Consider the following 15,769-nt stretch of genomic DNA (forward strand, 5'->3'; position numbering starts at 1 on the left):
GCTGGTGGCTCTGTGCAGAGAAAACCTGGAGCAGGGAGTGGGGACAGGCCCAGCATCCCTCACCCTCCTCCCTGTGCCCCAAAGATGCTTTTTGCTGCTGTGGTGCTGCAGGAGCAGTGTCCCATGGGCTGCTGCCTTCAATGACACCTCCCTGGAGATGAAAGCTCGAGGTGTTGGTGCCAGTTCATTTCCCCCAGCACAGGCAGAGCAGCCTGAGTGCCTGGCCCCAGCCCTGCAGGGAATGCTGCCACACTCCATCTGTGCCCATGGGCAGCAGCAAACATCTGGAAGGTGTGGCAGCACTGTCACTCACAATCTGTGTCCATGGGCAGCAGATGAACATCTGGAGCATGTAACAGCACTGTCACTTGTCATCAGGCACCCATGGGCAGCAGGCAAATATCTGGAGGTTTTGATGACACTGATGACACTGCCACTTGTCATCAGGCACCCAGGGCACGATGGTCACAGATGGGAGGAGGGAAGGGGCATGGGAAGGGCTCCAGGCACCTCACTGAGCCCAGGACTGGGGCTTGGCTCCTGGCACCATTGGCTCCTGGCACCACAGTTCCCTGGGAGGGTGGCAGGGGTGAGGTCACTGCAGGTGCTGTCACGTCACCCTGTGCATAGTTTTGTGGTTCTGTAATTAAGTTCACACAGAGAAAGGCAGCTCTGCAGCTGCAGTCACAAATCCCAGCTAATTCTCCATGTGTTCTGGCTGCCTGCTGGTGGAATCATCTCCTGCCTGGGTCTGTCCCTGTCCCTTGGGGATACCGGGCTGGTGATGGTCTATGCTGGCAGAGCCATGGGCTGGCCAAACACCCTGCATGGGCACCCTGGGCAGGCACTGGTGTCACCCTGGGCTCAGAATGGTGGCACAGGGATGCTGGCACTGCTGGAGCCCACACTGGTGCACAGGAGGGGAAGTGGGAGCAATAACTGCGCTGAAATGACATTGTCAGAGTGCCAGTATATGAAATGTGTGGTGGTATTGCAGCCCTGCCATTGCCTGTGGCTGTTTTTCTTCTGCTTCTAATGACTAATAGAGAGAAGACAAAACAATTTCTATTAGTTTCTCCCACGCCGCAGTGGGTTTCTTATTTTCCAAACCTCATTAGAGTTTGTAATACCATGGTGGTAGTCAAGAGCAGTCCGAGTCACCCTGGGGGGAGAGGAGAACTGAAGAGATATGATGTGCAGCCCAGTATTAACACTGCTCCTGGCTCATCTCCAAGGTCCCTCCTGATTCCTTTCCAAACCTTTATACCTTATCTTCATCTTAAAGGTTAACAATGAAGCTTAGGAGAGTGGGGAAAAAAAAGAGAAATGTTTAAGATCTCAAATTGTTAAAGAGAATGGATGTGTGTGCTAAGTGGAGAGCTGGGTCTGAATTTACATTAGAAAGGCAAATATTAATATTAAAAGGCTGTGCTTGTGCTTCCCAGGGCACCACAGCTGGGGTGTGGGATTCCCTGGAAAACTGGGGCTGCTGTGCCCAAATCCCAGAGGAACTGGATGCAAGTCAGGCACAGCATCCTTGGGAAGCCCCAGTGGGCAGTCCTGGCTCCCCTGGAGTCAGTGGGAGTTTTGCATTTGTTGTCTCCTTAAAACAATGCCAAGGAAAACAGCACTTAGGGAAGGATTGCAAACAGCACCCAAACAACCTGTGGGAGAGCATCCACAGCCTTGGCTCAGCTCAGCACTGCAGTCTGCACCCACAGCATGTGTCCAGCCTGGCTCCAGCTCTCTCAGCTTGGATAAAACATTCCCATAGGGAAGCTGTGCCCAGGTCACCTCGCAGTGGCCACAGCAGGAGCTCCATGAGCTGTCCAGGAGGTCTGGCTGTCGTCTCCATCGAGCCATAAAGAGCTGGAAGTTGGTGGATTTATGGAAGCTGACAAGGTCAGAGCCTTTGGCTGTCAGTGGTGCCAAAGCTAATGCAGGGGGACACCCTGAGGAGCAGTTCCATGGAACAGGACATGGATCCTCCTGGCAGGCTCTGAGCAGCTCCAGCCCCTTGCAGATGGGCACATTTCTCTCCATCCATAGGTGTTGGGTATTGCCCAGACCTTCCATTCAAGGAGGGATGGCACACAGGCCAGATGTGTCAGGGTGCTCCTGCTACCAGGTTCTAGGCTCAGGACAAGGCTGCTGATCCACTGGAAGGGTGGGCAGGCCCTGGCACAGGGTGCCCAGAGCAGCTGGGGCTGCCCCTGGATCCCTGGCAGTGCCCAAGGCCAGGCTGGGCAGGGCTGGGAGCAGCCTGGAACAGTGGGAGGTGTCCCTGCCATGGCAGGGGTGGGATGAGATTTAAATTCCATTCCAATCCTGTTGGAATGACAAATCTGTGAGCCTGGGATTCTTTTGCTATTCTCCAGCCACAGGTGTTTCTGATTGTTGCTCACAGCTTCTCCATCTCTCCTCTCAGTGTGAATTCCTTTGTATTTCCTTTGGAAATGGCTTCAGGAGAGGATGCCCATTTTATCCACGGTGGTGACTGATGAACCTCGTGTTCACTCTGTGCCACAGTGCTGGGCACCACTGGCTGAGCTCCCTTCAGTGCTCAGTGGCATTGCTAGCCCTGTGTGGCCCTGAGGGGGGCTGTGGGATCTGGGGCATGTTGGGAGATGGTCTGTGGGAAGATCAGGTTGTGTTGGCAGAACACTGTCACAGACATCTTTTATGAAAAATCCTTTCTTTAGGATTTTTCCTCCTGAGAAGCTGGGAGGCCTCAGGAACAAAAGGTAAACAATGGTTATCTGCTGCTGTGGAATGCAACAGGTGCATCTGGGATTGGTCTCATGTGCTTGTTTCTAATTAATGGCCAATCAAAGTCAGTTGGCTTGGACAGAGAGCTGAGCCACAAAGCTTTGTTATCATTCCTTTTCTATTCTTAGCTAGCCTTCTGATGAAATAATTTCTTCTATTCTTTTAGTATAATTTTAATATAATATATATATCATAAAATAATAAATCAGCCTTCTGAAACATGAAGTCAACATTCTCATCTCTTCCCTCATTCTAAGACCCCTGTGAACACCATCACAGAGCACAATGCTGATGGGAACTCCCAGCCCCATGGAGGGTTTGGGGCTGTGTGGAGGGGATGGTGCTGAGCAGCAGCCATGCAGACACCTCACACCTGGAGCAGCAGGGATGGCTGGTGTGATTTACCTCCTGAAACACCTCAATTTAAATGCTAATTCTCCCTGAGCCACGGGGTAAGGCAGCATTGGACACTGTCAGGCTGGTTATTGCTGGCACTGAAGGGGGACACAGGGACAGGTCTGTGACAGATGAGCAATGCCATGATTGACTCTCACAATTAACAGACAAATATCATGTATATAGGTTAAGAAAAGTTTTATAGATTTACAGTTATGTTGTACGCCCTCACGTGGTTATCAAGGGACATCTGGGAGGGCTGGCTTGTCACTGTGGCACACCTGAGCTCCAGTCAGGATTTGAGGAAGAGATCTCCACCACTGGACAGCAAAGAAGGGGTTGATGGGCAGAATTTTGAGAGGGGTTAAAGGGTCAAAAAGGGAAAACCTCCATTGTGAGGGGGCTGAGCACATGGCAAGGAAAATCTTTTTCTCCCAGCACCGTAACCTTTTTTCTTTATTCAATGTTCTGTTTTATTTTTGATAAGGTTTAATAAACCTTCCTAAACTATGACAATTTTTGAAACTATGAAAAATTATGAAAGCTGTTTCTCACAGGTCCCATGCACAGCATTAGGGATGATATTGGTGCTCTCCTTTTCCCCTGCAGCCTGGTCCAACCACACTTCATTGCAAGCTGTGGTTAAGGCTGAGAGGTGGGGAACTGAACTTGGCAAAATCCACCTGGTCTCTCCTCTTTTATCCTGCCTTGTTCTACAGGAGTGGGGCCTTGCTGAAATTAATGCTCAGTAAATTTGGAGTGAGTAAGTGCTGCTTCACAGGGTTTGCATTAAACCTTTATAATTCACCAGTGCCTGAGGTCATGGAGACATGCTGGGGCAGATTTACAGTGTGCTTACCTTCTCCCAAGTGGCTGTGGCAACAGGACACCCTCTTTTCTCTTTCCCAGTGACTTCAGATCAATTTTTTTTTGGTGATGACAAGCTAAAAGGAAGCTATTTCTCAACATCCCTGTGTCCGGCTGGGCTCTGCTGATCTTGCAGCCACCCCAGCTTTTCAAAGGGAAATTTGGGTGAAAAGCTGGCACTAAATAACCTCAAATCCATCGTGCTCTCCCTGAGCCATTGTGGGACAGAAAGAAGTGAGATTAATAACTAATTCTTTGCCAGAGCAGGCGTCCTCTCCTAGCAGAAAGGAGTAGTCACTTTGCTGAACATAAGCTTGCTGGATGATAATGTGATTAACATTTGTAGCTGTGCTGGCTCAGATAAGGGTAATTAAATCTCACGCTTGAGGGCATAAGCTAATCACTTGTGGGGTCACTTTAAATATAACATTTATATATTTACCCCTCCATGAATACACTTGCCCAGGTGGTGCAGGGTGTGCATCCCCTGTCAGTGTTGGGTGCAGGTAGGAAGCCCCACCTCAGCTGATGTTTGGAATGTGCAGTGGGAGCTCTAGAGCTGCAAGGAAGGGTTGGTTTGCAGAGAGCATCCTCAAGGCCATGCCCTGTGGGAGCAGAGTGCCAAGGGAGGATGCCACAGCTGACTGAGCTAAAGAGGAGAAGCTGCTCCTTCACCCAGCGGTGCTGCTAACAGGAAAATGAAATGCATGTCAGCCACCAGCTGATCTGTGCCTGCTGCAGGCCAAAATCCCCCTGCCAGCTTGGCTCTGGCTTTGAGAGCATCTCAGCAAGGAGACACAGGTGTCCCAGGGCCAGTAGAATTGTGCCCTGGAGCAAATCTTCACCATGGCTCATTCCTGGACGACCACAGCACTCCAGCTCCTCCCCAGTGCCTGCACTGAGCTCTCCTGCTCTCCCCAAACCCCATTTTGCCTTTATTGGTCCTTTCTAGAGGCTCCCCACAGGCTGTGTGAGCTGCTGCCAGCACTGCAGAGTGCTGCACCACAGCTCTGCTGCACAACCTTGGCTGTGCTATGAAAGGTCACAGTCCCCAAAAACACAGCTGGATTGTGCATCTGGTGACAGAGAACAGTGCCACAGCAGGCTCCTGCTGCCTGAGCCCTGCTCCTGGTACTGAGCAGCCACTAATTGCTGTTACTCCAGCAGCACCACGAGATGTGGGAGCTGCTCTCAGCTTGGCTCTGGCTTTGAGCATCTCAGCAAGGAGACGCGGTGCCCCAGGGCCAGCAGAACCGTGCCCTGGAGCAGAATCCAGCAGCCATGGCTCAGTCCTGGAGGACCATGGCACTCCAGCTCCTCCCCAGGGCCTCACTGAGCTCTCCTGCTCCCCACAAACCCCATTTTGCCTCTTCTGGTCCTTTCTGGAGGTTTCCCACAGGCTGTGTGAGCTGCTGCCAGCACTGCAGAGTGCAGCGATGCAGCCCAGTGCTGCACACAGCTCTGCTGCACAACCTTGGCTGTGCTGTCAAAGGTCACAGTCCCCAAAAACACAGCTGGATTGTGCATCTGGTGACAGAGAACAGTGCCACAGCAGGCTCCTGCTGCCTGAGCCCTGCTGCTGGTACTGAGCAGCTATTAGTTGCTGTCACCCCATCAACACCACGAGGTGTGGGAGCTGCTCTCAGCTGTCTGTGCCACCCCAGGCAATGGGTGCATTGTAGGGCTCAGCTGAGGATACACCAAGTGTCCATCAAAGCCAGGATTTTGAACTCAGTTTATTCCAGGCAGCTGCCTTTCTCCTCAGCCCAGTATCCGAGCTCCCTAAAGCCTTTGGCCATTTGACCTTTCCCAGCATCAGGCTCGTTTGCATGGACGTGCTCTGGGTCAGATGCTGCTGGGAGGAACTGCATTTCCTCGTGTAATGACTCAGTATCTGCAAAATGCCTTGGGAGATGCTCAGATCCCCACCAGGAGAGTGCTGGGGAGTGGATTCTGTGTGCATACACTGGAGAGAGCTGTGTGCTCACTGCTCCAGTGAGTCCTGGGCAGCTGTTGCACTGGGGAGATGCCAGGGGCAGAACAAGAGCCACAGGAGGATGTTGTGGGGCTGGCAGGTTTGTCTGCATGCTGCCTGGTCCCCCTGCAATAACCCTGTGACCCCCCACACCTGGCCCTGCACTCCTGCAGAGTGGATCCCCCTGCATCTTGCTTTTCCATCACTCTTCTCCATGGCTTTGGGATTTGGCAGCACTGATGTTTTCCCTTTTCTGCTGAGGCAGAGCAGCAGAGACACCAACATGCTTCTCCCCCTCTTCCCTACCAACTTGCTTTATTTTGCAGCCCAGTTTCCCACCACCCACACGGCTCCAGCAGTAATTGCAGCTCCCCATTTGGAATTGCTGTGACAGCAAAGGGCTCAGAGCAGCAGAACATTCCACCATGGGGATTCCATGCCCAGCGGGATCAATTGGAGATTTGTGAGCATGCTGGGAGTGAGAGACTTTTCCCCTCAGAAAAAATAAATCACTTTTTTCCTTTTTTGCACTGAGACAGTGCAGAAAGTGATGCTCCTGAGATGCAATCAGCTGCTGGTGGCTCTGAAATGGGGGCGTAGCATGAGACAGGCTGCCAGGGAATCATGGAATGGTTTGTATTGGAAGGGACCTTTAAGATCATCTTGTTTCAACCATCCTGCCATGGGCAGGTGTGATGGTGTTCGCAGGGGTCTGAGGATGAGGGAAGAGACGAGGATCTGACTCCATGTTTCAGAAGGCTGATTTATTATTTTATATATTACATTAAAACTATACTAAAAGAATAGAAGAAAGGATTTCATCAGAAGGCTGGCTAAGAATAGAATAGGAAAGAATGATAACAAAGGTTTGTGGCTTGGCTCTCTGTCCAAGCCAGCTGACTGTGATTGGCCATTAATTAGAAACAACCAACATGGATCAATCACAGATGCACCTGTTGCATTCCACAGCAGCAGATAATCATTGTTTACGTTTTGTCCCTGAGGCCTCCCAGCTTCTCAGGAGGAAAAATCCTAAGGAAAGAATTTTCCATATAAGATGTCTGTGACAGGCAGGGACACCTCACCTTTGAGCATATTGCTTAAAGCCCCATCCAGTGTGGCCTTGAACAGTTCCTGTGCCCCACTCATGTCCCTACCTTCAGATGCTCTTGTCCTGCCTTGAGGCTGGGAACATCCCCAGCCTGGTTGCACTGGGCTGTGGCTTCCTGCTCACCTCTGGTGCAGGTTGCAGTGGCCACATCTTGGCTCCAGAACAGTGAAGGTGTTCCCTGAAATCAGCATCTCCCTGTGCTGGGACCCATGGAGGTGGCCAGGGTGTCCCCAGTTGTGAGATGACCACAGGATGATGGATCATCCCCCCAGGGATGGGCTACAGCGGGTAAAACCAGGGTAGGTGAGTGAAATCAGCAGCTGTTTAAAGGAAAATATATTACAAAAAATGCAGCTGGGGCAGGCTGTGCCAGTCTGAACCTCCCCCAAGCTCCTGGGGCTGACCTGATTTTGCAGGAACCTCCCTTTCTTCTGCTCTGCTGCCCTTTTGTCTCCACACCTGGAGGATGCAAAGCCTCCTGGCCTATATTTTGGCTCTAAGATCAATATTTAAAATCCCCCCTCCTGTTTCCTCGGCGCAGGCGCGAGGCATTTCCCTTTCCAGGGGAGGCTGGTCTCCCAGAGACCTGTCTGTTCACCATTTCAAATCATTTCCCTGCTACCCTTGTTCTAGAAACAATTCATTAGGGGCCTATTATACAATGTTTTACCTGCCAAGGTTAGAAAAGATCCTGCATGTGTGGTGAAATTGTGCTGTGAGCTGTACACCAGAGTGGGAGTTTTTGTGTCTGTATGTAAAATATCCTTTTTCTGCCTTTTGGAGAGTGAGTCACTGGTGGGGGGTGAAACATATAGAGGTGATGATGGTGCTTGGGGAGCCCCAGCAGAGCTTGGTCACTGTCCACATGAAGGTGCTGCAGGTGTGCAAAGGGGCAGTTTTGGGGTGTAGCAGCCATTCCTCTTTCTTTGCCTCCTCTCCAGGGCCCACTTTGAGAATGTGGGCCAAACCCAGTGGCCGGGTCCCCAGGCTGAGAGCAGTTCTGTATTTCTGGAGCACTAATGGAGCTGCAGTCCCTGGGGAGCTCATTAAGCATCATCTCAGAGGGCTGCACAGCCAGGCTGGCTGCTGGGGAGGCTGCACACCCCATCTCCTGCTCCAGGGGATGTCCCCTGTCCTCCTGAGCCGCTGTCCTGGTGCCACCAGGGCTGCTCGGCCTTGCTGCCCTGCCGTGCTCTGCATCGTTGCTTTGCAGTTGTCTTTTTCTCTCTGCAGGGAGAATAACTTCATCAAGGACTTCCCCCAGCTGGCTGATGGGCTCCTGGTGATCCCCCTGCCCGTGGAGGAGCAGTGCCGTGGTGTCCTGTCAGAGCCCCTCCCTGATCTGCAGCTCCTCACAGGTACGAGCTGCAAACGGGGCACAGAGCACAGGAGGGACAACAGGAGCACAGGAGGGCGACCCCTTCTCCCAGCCTGGACCCCAGTGTGGCTCCTCAGGGGCATCATCCCCCACTTTGTGCCAGAGGCAGAAATAATCTGGGGGATGTGTGAGTCCATCCCAGCAGCATCCCCATCCCTGTGAGCAGTCACAGCCATCCCAGTGCTGCTCCAGGTACCCCAGGGCATCACCAGTGAGCTCTCCAGGCCTTCCACCACCCCATTTCTCACCCCTGCAGCACACAGCAAGGTGGGAGGGGGCATTCAGCACTCCCCAGAGCGTGCTCTGCAGTGTCACCCTCCTGCTTTGCCTTTGCAGGGGACATCAAGTACGACGAGGCCATGGGGTACCCCATGGTGCAGCACTGGCGGGTCAGGAGCAACCTCTACAGGGTGAAGCTGAGCTCCATCACACTCTCTGCAGGTGAGGCATTCCAGGGCAGGGACATGTGTGTCTGCATGGCTGGGTGGTGGTTTTCTGCCCCAAGCATCCCACTGACATTTCCCAGCTCCATGCTCTGTTCCCAGTGCTGGGAGGTTCACCTCCTTTTTTACAGGAGGGAAACTGAGGCAGTGAGTTTGTGCAGCAAGAGGTGAGGTCAAGCCAGTAAGCAATGAGCAGGAAGGATTTGTTTTGGGGTGTCTGTTTATATCTATATGTACAAAAAACAGCCAATCCCTTAAAAAAGGGTGGTTTCAAAAGGAACTGAAGCACTTGGAAAAGCAGGTCATATAAAGCAGGGAGTCACAGATGAAGAAGGGGTGGGTGGGAGGATCCTGCAAATGTCAAAACATTTCACTGCCACGTTTTTACAGCTACACATTTTGTTTCAGGAATGCTGAAACATTTTGTTGCGACCTGAAATGTTTTGCCTTTTCGTTTCAAAATAGCATTTTTTATTTAAAAATCAACGAGTTTTTAAATGGTGAGAGAAAGGAAAAAAAAGATTTAGTGCTAACAGGCTGCACAGCCCCAAAATGAAATAACCTGCTCAGAGCTGAAAAAAATATGTGGGTTCAGCTCAAAATGAATTCTTCTGGCTTTTTTATTAGAACAACCTTCTCTTTCAATAAACCAACCGACCAACCAGCCAGATAATCTCATTTTGGTGACAGCTATGACGTATTTTCTCGCAGTATGTTTTCCATTCCAGCACTGAACCAAAACGGTGCTTTCAGCCTGCTCTAAGTGATGCTGAAGTGCTGTGGAGTCACCATTGTCTCCAGGAAATTTCACCTCCACAGGGCAGCAGGGGTCCATGATGTCCTTGTCCCGTGCCAGAGGTCCCTGCTGTCCCCATGGATGTTGCTCAAGTGATGCCTTGACCTTTGCACATCCACGGAGCTGCCACCAGCCCAGCCCTGTGTGTCCCTCTGGGCTGACTCCAAATTCCCTAAAAATAGTTCCCAGTTGTGCTGGGTGTTTGCATTAAGGATGGAACATCTCTTATGGTGGATACAGCCAAAGAAAGGCCAAGCACATCCTCTGGGGAGAGTGTTCATGATGTGCCAGCAGGCTGAAGAGCAGAGGAGCTGGCAAGGATGGGGGTTTTGTGTGTGTTTGTGTGTGCGTGCACATGTTCACATGCACATCCCTGTGAAATTATCTGAGAAATTTCTTAGGGAGAGGAATCATAGAAAGAAGTCAGAGCCACAGCCTGGGGTAATAACAGCTTGTAGGTTCCAAAGGATCAGGTGCAGGCAAAAAAGGAGGGACTGCACCCATGTGGGGTATTGCCAGCAAGGGGGGCTATTAACAGACCACAAACGGGACAGGGCTGCTGTGGAACTGCCTTGAGCTGGTTTATTTTCCAGCATCAGTCTCATTACATGATTATGACAATGGGAAGATGCCAGCAGCTCACATCCCAGGCAGCAGACCAAAAAACTTAATGTTACAACTCACTTTATAAGCTTCTTGACCAATCCCACAAAGCAAAAGCACATTGACAGTAGTTCTATCCAACCACTGTAAGCACACGTACCTTTGGTTAAAACAATGCTTGCTTATTTTGAATACAATACCTGCTTGTGAGCCTTAAACACAACACACAGAGCTCCATTATTAAGCTTCAAACTTCCTAACATCTTTCTAGATGAACTTTCTGTAGTTTAGAGAGTTATTCTAGACAAGCATTAATATACAGATCATTGTTCTATTTGCCCTTGCTTTTCTACAGTTTAAATATTTTTTCTGCTGACCTATCTCATGGCTGCTGCATAGCTCTGCTCACAGTTCTGCTGTCTCTGAGGCCTGCCTTTTGCAGCTTTCCCAAAACCCTCTGATTTTGTGGATTCCCACTGTGGGGCCTTGTATGACCTCTGGGGCTCCTTTCCCCTGGGTTATTGCTGCCAGCCCTGCCTGGCTGACCTGCCCACCCCCTGCCTCCCTCCCACAGGCTTTGCAAACATCCTGAAGATCCTGAACAAGGACAGCAGCCGGGAGGAGCTGCTCTCCTTCATCCAGCAGTTTGGCTCCCACTACATCGCCGAGGCGCTGTACGGCTCCGAGTTCAGCTGCACCATCCACTTCCCCAGCAAGAAGGTCCAGCAGCAGCTCTGGCTCCAGTACCAGAAAGGTGAGGAGGGGGATGGCAATGGGCAGGGGCACGAACATCAGGTGTCATGTGCTGGTTTTCATCCATCACCCCCTTTCCCACGCATACACCATCACCATGGAGGCAGGAGGTTTGTCCCACACTGAGTGCTCAGTGTCAGCTGGCACATGTCATCTCTGAGCCACCCTGCCTGCTCCTGCCCTTCAGCTTCCACCCTCTGGCTCCATCCTTGCCCAAGGTGACCCCTTCCCTACGGTGGCCCTCCCATGCCAGGGTCAGCTGATGGAGATGTGACATAAATGAGCTGTCTCAGAATGGCTTTGTTTTATTGCTTGTGACAATGACAGTCTTTAAGGAAGTGCATTAAATCAATAGCAGACTCATTGTGCTACACCATAAATAACGAGACACATCATTAAACAGGGCAATAAACTTCAGGACTTTGAAGTAATACAATTAGGTTATGTTTATAAAAACTCCCTTATCGCTGTAGCCTTCCATTTGCCAATTCATCTCTCTCCTCCAGGGATTTGGGGGTATGCCTTGGATCTGATATTTTTCTATTCAAAAAATATCTGTGGTGTATCACAGAGCCCACCTTAGGGCTGATGGTGACAGAGGTCATCAGGGCACTTGCATCCTGCTCTGGTGGCAGCCTCACCCCCTGGTACCCAGCAGAGAGGAGAGGTGTTCTCCCACACACCACCTCCCTTGCTCTTGGCTCATTTTCTTCTCTGTTTCCCCAGTGTAGCTGGTCTTGTAAGCGTATTTATAACAGCCTGTGCTCGTTTGTTTGGGTTTTAAATAGTGATAAATGAAGTTTGCCATAGCAATGCCCCTGTTTAGCAGGAGAAGGCACGTGGAGGTGGGCTGTTTATGTACTCATGGTGTTATTAATCACTCGGGAGCATTCCCTGCAATCCAGGGGCAAATGTGTTGGTGGGGAGCAGATCTCATGGTCCCAGTGCCATCAGCTGGGACCAAACCAAACCCAGACGAGGGTTTCTCAGGAGAATGAGAGGTGGGAATGAGGGGCAGCTGCTGCAGTCCAGGCCTGGCACAAGCATTGCTGCTGTTCCATGATGCTGGGATGAGGGGGGACATGACAAGTGCTTGATGTGGTGGTGAAATACCTCCCATTCCTTCAGTCCCACCTCCGCCATGTCAGAGGCAGCAGTGGCTCAGGGCTCAGCCACAAAGCCCTGGGGTGGCACAGGGCTTCAGTGACAGAATAATTCCCATTTTAGTCCTGGTATGCAGCTGGCTGAGGTGGATCCCTGGCTCCCCACCTGGGTCCTGCCCCCACTCCTGGAGCTGTGCCTGACTGCCCTGGCATTTGTGGGGCATCCAGAGCATCCTTTCCCAGTGCCTGTGAGGCACCAAAGCACTCATGGTACTCCAGGGATCCCCTGAGGGGTTGCATGTAATGCCTGGACATAAACTTTTCACTCCTGATTATTCAGCATTTGGGCACCAGGTGCTGTCCCTGACCTTGGGTTTTGTTCATGGCTCCATCTGTGGCTTTGGTAGCTGGTGGGGTTGGTGAGGTTGAACTTTGGGGCTCTGGGCAGTGAAGAGGTGACCCAGTGTTGTATTCAGCTCTTTGATGGCCAGAAAATGCTCTTGGAAGGACATTGAGGATGTTCAGGACTCTTGGAGAGATCAGCCTGTGGACAGAGAAAGTGTCATGGGAAACCCAGGGCTCTGTCCCAGGGAAATTCCAGTTAGCCAAGAGAAAGAACTTGCTATTCATGGTAGATGGATTTTATTCCCAGCTTCTCTACTGATTTACCCTCATTTTGCCAGCGACATAAGGCAGATAGGAATAAATAGCTCCAGCTAGACAGTTCTGGATGCCTTCTCCACTCAGAACAGCTCTGGCCTGCCGGGCTCCCCGCTGCTCAGCAGCCCGTTCTGAGCTGCTCAGTGAGCACACATATGCATCAGCTCTAATAAATATAAAAGTAGGGCCAGAATAACTGGAATTTGTTAGTGGACAAAACTGGTCACAAGAGGAGGGAGAGAAGAGAGTCTCGAGCTAATTGGAACGGCACCAACTCTGAGAAAAATGCACATTACAGGGTGTTTGCAGCACTGCACAGAATTATTTTAATATTTTAATCAACTTCATAAATCAATCTCCAGGCCTCAGGAGGAGGCCTCCAACAATAAAGGCACAATCTGTGCGTAGGGCCCTAATTGAAAACATGGTTTTGAAGAGAAGCTCTCACTGCTGGTGCCAGCACAGGCTCTGGCTCTGAGCTGGCCTGGAGCTGCCCAGAGCCTGTGAGGAGGGTCAGGATCTGCAGAGCTGTCCCTCCTGCCGGGGCAGGCACAGGGACACATCTCTGGGACAGCACAGAGCGGGCAGCCTGCTCTGCTGGAGCAATGACAAGTGTTCCCTTCCTCCTGCAGGAGGATATGGGGGAAATGAGGTGCCAGAGCAGCCTGCCCTTGTTCCCAAGGGTTTGCAGGAGTGAATCCTGCAATGGAGAGCCAGACAGGCATGGTGGCACAGCTGTGGCACAGCCAGCACTGTGCTCCTTCAGGGCGGGAGTGGGAGCATCCCCCAGGCTCCCTCACAGGAACAGCCTCAGTCTGTGACCACACCAAGGCAAACTCCAATTTTGCTTCATGCAGAGTGATTAAAGGGCCATTTTTTGGGCTGCTTGCTCTGGCTCTGTGCAGCCAAGCAATGCTGTAACACATTGAGTGGCCTCCAAGCAGGGACCTTGAGATGGACCCAGCCATTGATCTGTGCCGTGGGAGCCTGCATTGGTTTTCTTCCCTGGTGGAGCCAGCATTTAACACTGATGGTGCCTCATTAAGTTGGTAGCAGTTGTGTGAGGACCTTCATTTGGCAGCTGGGACAAACATGATGTCCCCAGCCAGCTCCAGCTGTGTGTAAGAATGTGCTGGGCCTGGTGGGATGGAGGGAACCAGCTTGGTCACAGTGGTGCTGCGGATTTCTGGAGAAACCAGTGTGGAGAACACCCTGGAGTGTTGGCTGCTGCACATGGTTTATGGAGGCACTCCTCCATGGCATCCACACTTCTTCTTTTTCTCCGTTCTGTCCCCACAGTCACTAGGTTGGGGTGGATGAGATGTTGGGAGATGACACAGCCAGGACAGCTGACCTAAACTGGGTCATTCCTCATCATATATTGCCATAATAATAAACCTGGAGGTGGAGGCTGGGAGTCACCCCACCTCAGAGACTCAGAAATTGCACATCAGGCAAGAGAGTGATCTCTCCATCCAGCAAATCCCCCTGCTGGGAACCACTTCATTCTCTGATAAAAGTTCATCAGAGAGCTGGTTGGTCTGTGGTTCCTCATTCTGGCTGGTGAGGAGAAGAAGAGCTTGCTTAGGGAAGAGGAAGATCTGCTCTGAGAGCAAAATCTGACAGCCCTGGTGAGATTTCTGCAAGAGCTGTTGCAGTTTGCTTATTCCCACTGGAGAAGCCCAGCTGGGAAGCAGGAAGGGATGCTGATGGGCTCAGGATGTGTGTGCCTGGGTGGGGAGATCCACAGGGTTTCACTGCCCAGCTGGGAGGTTACTTTAGGTCTGCAGTGAGGGAAATGTTTGTTTTTCTTGAATTTCCTATGATCTCTAGATAGAGTTTCCTTGGCTGAGGTTCCCTGGCTACAGTGAATGCTCAGCAAGCTCAGCCTGTGGCTGCTGCAGATGGGAGATGTTCATGTTCCCTCTCAGTAATTGATCATTTATGGGAATATTCCATGGAGGGGCTGTGTTTGGTAGGTCCTGTCACATTCCCTGAGCCTTTCTGCCCCCTGCCCTCCCCAGTGCTTGCTTCTCTTCTCTTGGACAACCCTCTATGAACTCCATTTACCTGTAAGAGGTCACAGCTTTCATGTTTTCTTGTGAACTCAGCAGTTTTGATAGGAGATCTTCACAAAAGACTGCTAAAACAGCAGTCCATATTCCTCTGAGTGAGGCCTGGGGCTCCCTCCTGTCCTTTCAAGGCTCCATTTGTCTCCCTTCAGGTCTGATACTGCCATTAACACAATTAAGATTGAACTGGTCCACAGGAACCTTTAGTTTTCCTTTCCTAGATGCAATCAGGTGCATTAAGAAAGCTGTAAAGGACATAATGGGTTTCCCTTATATGTGCTTGGTCAGAAGTAGAACACACAGAATTTCCCTGGTTTTCAGATCTGTCCCTATGTACAACCACTCTATTACCTTTTTAACACTCTTAATTGCTTGGTTTATATCATTATTTCAAGCCCTCAGATTTCAACATTTTGTTCAGAGGAGGTAAAAACACTCTAGCTGGTTGTCATGAAATTTAGTTTAGACTAAAACATGTGCTGTGAGTAAGTCTGCTAAATGACCTTGTGCACTTCTCATTGTAATCCAGAATTGCCAGGCAAGTTGAGTAATTAGTTGTGCAAAATGAAATAACTTTAAATCCTCACATTGAGTAATGACCCAGAAAAATCACTTAAGCTGTACAATAGGAACAACTCAAAGCATTTGGCTTTATTTTCACTTTTGTAGCTCTGCCCTCTTTGATGAGGAACAGGCTCTGCTCCTCATCCCTTCATTCCCTGGCTCCTGGTTTTGCCCAGAACAATGTCCATGGCTCAGCTGTTCTGCCCTAAGAAATCAAAACTTGTGATAAAGCTGCAGGGTAGATCTAACAGCACCATAAAAAAGGGTTGAATAATGTTT

At 50.7% G+C, this 15,769-nt stretch overlaps 1 protein-coding gene across 3 annotated transcripts in view; it reads left to right on the forward strand.

Annotated features, from left to right (window-relative positions):
• Nucleotides 1–15,769, forward strand: part of ASTN2 (astrotactin 2) — a 354,980-nt gene that overhangs the window by 218,319 nt on the left and 120,892 nt on the right. For all 3 annotated transcript variants that reach the window (XM_064728027.1, XM_064728028.1, XM_064728029.1), the window contains exons 14-16: nt 8,352–8,476; nt 8,833–8,937; nt 10,913–11,092. In XM_064728027.1, coding sequence (XP_064584097.1) covers nt 8,352–8,476; nt 8,833–8,937; nt 10,913–11,092 — 410 coding nt within the window. The remainder of the gene's footprint in view (nt 1–8,351; nt 8,477–8,832; nt 8,938–10,912; nt 11,093–15,769) is intronic.

The sequence above is a fragment of the Zonotrichia leucophrys genome, chromosome 17, assembly GCF_028769735.1.
Source record: "Zonotrichia leucophrys gambelii isolate GWCS_2022_RI chromosome 17, RI_Zleu_2.0, whole genome shotgun sequence".
Taxonomy (NCBI): Eukaryota; Metazoa; Chordata; class Aves; order Passeriformes; family Passerellidae; genus Zonotrichia; species Zonotrichia leucophrys.